Consider the following 5,000-nt stretch of genomic DNA (forward strand, 5'->3'; position numbering starts at 1 on the left):
GGAGGAAGGAGGTTAGAAGGAGGTTAGAAGGAGGGAGGATGGAGGGAGTTAGGATGGAGGTTAGAAGGAGGGAGGATGGAGGGAGGAAGGAGGGAGGAAGGAGGGAGGAAGGAGGTTAGAAGGAGGGAGGATGGAGGGAGTAAGGAGGGAGGAAGGAAGTTAGAAGGAGGGAGGATGGAGGGAGGATGGAGGGAGGAAGGAGGGAGGATGGAGGGAGGAAGGAGGTTAGAAGGAGGGAGGATGGAGGGAGGAAGGAGGGAGGATGGAGGGAGGAAGGAGGGAGGAAGGAGGTTAGAAGGAGGGAGGATGGAGGGAGGAAGGAGGGAGGATGGAGGGAGGAAGGAGGTTAGAAGGAGGGAGGATGGAGGGAGGAAGGAGGGAGGAAGGAGGGAGGATGGAGGGAGGAGGAGGTTAGAAGGAGGGAGGATGGAGGGAGGATGGAGGGAGGAAGGAGGTTAGAAGGAGGGAGGATGCAGAGAAAAGCGAGGGATGAGGAGAAAGAGGAGGTTCTTGTTGCTTGAAGAGAGAATCCTTCCTTCTCCTCCTCTTCAGATCACAACTTCACTTCTCCTCCTCTTCTTCTCTTCTCTGTCGCTTGTTGTCGTCTTCCTCCTGCAGGAGAATCCCTCCGTCAGGTGGATGTGAGCTCACTACTCCTCCTCCTCCTCCTCCTCCTCCTCCTCTTCTTTTTGTCTTTGGTTTCTTCTTTGCTGAGGAGTGTTTGCTCGCTCTCCCTCCTCCCTCTCTTCTCTCTTTTTTCCCTCCCTCTCTCAATGCGCATTTTCTCTCAGTTGCAGCAGCCAATCAGAGAGCAGGGACGGCAGTTTCAGCCCGCCCCCCTGCTCTCCTCGAAGCTGTCAATCATCCAAGACTCACAGAGCTGAATGTAAATGCAGCCGAGACGACGAGCGGAGAAAATCATCATATTCATGTACTGATACAATAATAACAACAATAACAACAATAACAACAACAATAACAACAACAACAACAATAATAATAATAGTAACAATAACAATAACAACAACAATAACAATAATAAAAACAACCATAATAATAATAATAGTGAGTCCACAGTGAAACACAGACAGACTTCTGTAATGTTTTATATTTAATTAATTTCATTTATATTTCATTGATTTATTCTGTTTTTATACTTTATTACTGTTTTGAAATGTTACATTTAATATATTTTAACTAAATTTGTTTTTACTCACATTTAATATTTGCATAATGTTACAGAATTAAATATTTTATATTTAATGTATATAAATATATATAGACGTGTTTTTTTATTCTTTATATATTTTAAAAGGTACAATAAGTCAGATTTTACACATTTAATATAAACTAATAAAATATTTATTTCTCAGACATTTATATTTACCATTAACAAATTTTATGTTATATGTATATATATATATTTATATATATGTGTGTGTGTGTGTGTGTGTGTGTGTTGTATATATTCATTTTTCATCATTTTGTTTATTTCCATTACTTTTATATATTTTAACATATAACATTTTAAATTTAAGGTATTTCAATATTTAACATTTGATGTTTGTCTCATATCTGATCGTAAATCATGTTTATAATCATAAGCTATGAAGAACAATGTTCATCCCTCCAGTAGAGTTCAGATCAATAGGATCAATAATAAGGCTGATCAGAACTCTTCTGGAGGGATGAACATCATTGATCATAAAGATCTTCCTCATGTAGTGTTGTGATGATGATGATGATGATGATGATGATGATGATGCAGAGCTCTGTCTAACACGTCAGCTGGGTTGAGATCAGGTGACTGTGAAGGTCGTAACATGTGATTCACATCATTTAATCTTCATCAAACCATCATCATCATCATCCTGGAAGAGACCACTCCCATCAGGATAAAGCTGATCACTCACAACTACTTTGTATTGATTAGCAGTGACCCTTCCCTCTAAGGGGACAAGTGGACCCAAACCATGCCAGCATAACAGAGCCCCCAGACCCCCTCACTGTAGGGGTCCAGTACTCAGACCTGGACCAGTTTTCCTTTAATGTGTCACCCGTCTGTATATACACAAACATTTATATGTGTGTGTATAAAAAAAATTAAAAACCACCCTCCCCATGGGGGGGTCGGGTGTCTCTACCAGAGTTCTGGGAGTTTGAGGGTTCTGTGCAGTATCTTAGCTGTTCCTAGGACTGCGCTCTGCTCTCTCAGATGTTGTACCTGGAATCTGCTGGAGCCACTCTCCCAGTTTGTGGGTCACAGCCCCCAGTGCTCCCATTACTCCTGGCACCACCTTTACTTCCAACATCTTTTCTAGCTCCTCTTCTTGGTATTTTTTGATCTTCTTGTGTTCCTTCTTCTTGATGTTTCTTGGGATTGCTACGTCTATCACCACTGCCTTCTCCTGTTGTTTGTTGATCAACACGATGTGCGGTTGGTTCACCATCACCAGCTTGTCAGTCTGGATCTGAAAGTCCCACAGGACAGCCCCTTAGGAGGTGTCTTCCATTGTGACCTTGGGACCTCCAGCCCATACTCAGTGCAGATGTTCCTGTAGACTATGCCAGCCACTTGGTTATGGCGTTCCATGTACGCTGTTCCTGCCTGCATCTTACACCCTGCTATGATGTGCTGAACTGTCTCAGGAGCATCTTTGCACAGCCTGCACCTGGGGTCCTGTCTGGTGTGGTAGATCCCTGCCTCTATTGATCTTGTACTGAGTACCTGTTCTTGTGCTGCCATGATCAGTGCTTCTGTGCTGCCCTTCAGTCCAGCCTTTTCCAGCCACTGGTAGGATTTCTTGATATCAGCCACTTCTTCTATCTGTCGGTGGTACATGCCGTGTAGGAGCTTGTCCCTCCATGATGGTTCCTCCTCCTCCTCTGCCTCATCGGGTTTCTGCTGCCGTATTCCTGGATGTTGGTTGTTTCGTCCAGGACAGTTGATGACTGGCAGGGCGTACGTGTTGATGGCCTGTATCTTGTTCTTCCCATTCAGCCGACTTTTCAGGACCTGCCTTACTCTGTGTAGGTATTTGGCTGTGGCTGACTTCCTTGTGGCCTCCTCATGGTTCCCCTTTGCCTGCGGGATCCCAAGGTATTTGTAGCTGTCCTGAACATCTGCAATGCTGCCTTCTGGCAGTTCAACCCCCTCGGTCCTGATCATCTTCCCTCTCTTCGATACCATCCGACCACATTTATCTAGTCCGAACGACATTCCAATGTCGTTGCTGTAGATCCTGGTGAGGTGGATCAGTGAGTCGATGTCTCGCTCATTCCTGGCATACAGCTTGATGTCATCCATGTAGAGGAGGTGACTGATGGTTGTTCCACTTCGGAACCGGTACCCATAGCCACTCTTTGTGATGATCTGGCTGAGGGGGTTCAGGCCTATGCAGAACAGCAGCGGGGATAGTGCATCACCTTGGTATATGCCGCACTTGATGGTAACTTGTGCAGTTGGCTTTGAGTTGGCCTCCAGAGTCGTTTTCCACAGCCCCATTGAGTTCTTGATGAAGGCTCTTAGTGTCCTGTTGATGTTGTACATTTCCAAGCATTCCAGTATCCATGTGTGTGGCATTGAGTCGTAGGCTTTCTTGTAGTCAATCCAGGCGGTGCCTTGGTCCATCTGCCTGGTCTTGCAGTCTTGGGTGACTGCTCTATCGACCAGTAGCTGGTGCTTGGCTCCCCTGGCATTACTAGCAATTCCTTTCTGGGCTATGTGCCTATTTATCTTAGCTGCTAAGATGTCATGGTGCCTGACAGGAGCTTCCATGTTGTACAGAGGCAGGTTATTGGCTGGTAGTTGGATGGAATTGCACCCTTCTGGGGGTCCTTCATGATCAGAACTGTCTGCCCTTGGGTTAACCACTCTGGGTGGGTCCCTTCCATCAGCAGTTGGTTCATTTGTGCTGCCAGGCATTTCTTTAGCCAGTAGGTGTGGATCATGTCTGTCCAGCTCTTCCTACCTGACACTCTTTACATACATATACACATTCTATATATACATATATATATTCTCTGCTGTACTCCATCTATGTCTTGTTCCAGTAGCCCATTTCTCATGAGGGTGTGCTGGTTCCCCAATACCTGACACGGACCTTGTTGACCCGGGTGATGTCTGAGCTGGTATGACTCTTGAGGCTAGCAGCATCAAGGACCTTGCCTAAAGGTCCACAATGGATATGTGTTACCCTGACCGGGATTCGAACCCCAAAACGTCTGCACCAAAGTCAGTAGTGTTAACCGCTGAGCTATCCAGCTGCCATAACCAAGTGGCTGGCATAGTGTACAGGAACATCTGCACTGAGTATGGGCTGGAGGTCCAAAGGTCACAATGGAAGACACCCCCTAAGGTGATTGAGAATGACCAAGCCAAGATCCTGTGGGACTTCCAGATCCAAACTGACAAACTGGTGATGGCTAACCAACCGGACATCATGTTGATCGACAAACAACAGAAGAAGCCAGCGGTGATAGAAGTAGTGATCCCAAGCAACAGCAACATCAGGAAGAAGGAACACGAGAAGATCAAAAAAATACCAAGAGGAGCTAGAAAAGATGTGGGGAGTAAAGGCAACAGTGGTGCCAGTAGTAATCGGAGCACTGGGGGCTGTGAACCACAAACTGGGAGAGTGGCTCCAGCAGATTCCAGGTACAACATCTGTCCAGAAGAGCGCAGTCCTAGGAACATCTAAGATACTGCACAGAACCCTCAAGTGTTCGTTTAATGTGCTACAATACTGACATACAGAGTTCACTGGTGTTTTTGTTGAGTTGTGTGTGAATAATGAGTGAGTGAGTGAGTGTGGTACCTTCAGCAGATCTTTAGGGAAGTCTTTTCCATTGTTGAGTCCTTCCAGGTTGGAGATGAACTGACTGCTGGACATCCTCTTCCCCACGTTCTGCACACACACACACACGCACACACACAAGGGTCACTATCTGATCAACTCGACCACTTTAAAGTTCAGCTACAGCAGAACCAGAAACGCCAG

The 5,000-nt window shown here is 45.8% G+C and overlaps 1 protein-coding gene across 6 annotated transcripts in view; it reads right to left on the reverse strand.

The window, feature by feature from the left end:
• psda (pleckstrin and Sec7 domain containing a) overlaps window positions 1-5,000 on the reverse strand; it is an 89,312-nt gene that overhangs the window by 16,478 nt on the left and 67,834 nt on the right. For all 6 annotated transcript variants that reach the window (XM_067611017.1, XM_067611018.1, XM_067611015.1 and 3 more), the window contains one exon: window positions 4,818-4,907. In XM_067611017.1, coding sequence (XP_067467118.1) covers window positions 4,818-4,907 — 90 coding nt within the window. The remainder of the gene's footprint in view (window positions 1-4,817; window positions 4,908-5,000) is intronic.

The sequence above is a fragment of the Thunnus thynnus genome, chromosome 14 (genome assembly GCF_963924715.1).
Source record: "Thunnus thynnus chromosome 14, fThuThy2.1, whole genome shotgun sequence".
NCBI classification, from domain to species: domain Eukaryota; kingdom Metazoa; phylum Chordata; class Actinopteri; order Scombriformes; family Scombridae; genus Thunnus; species Thunnus thynnus.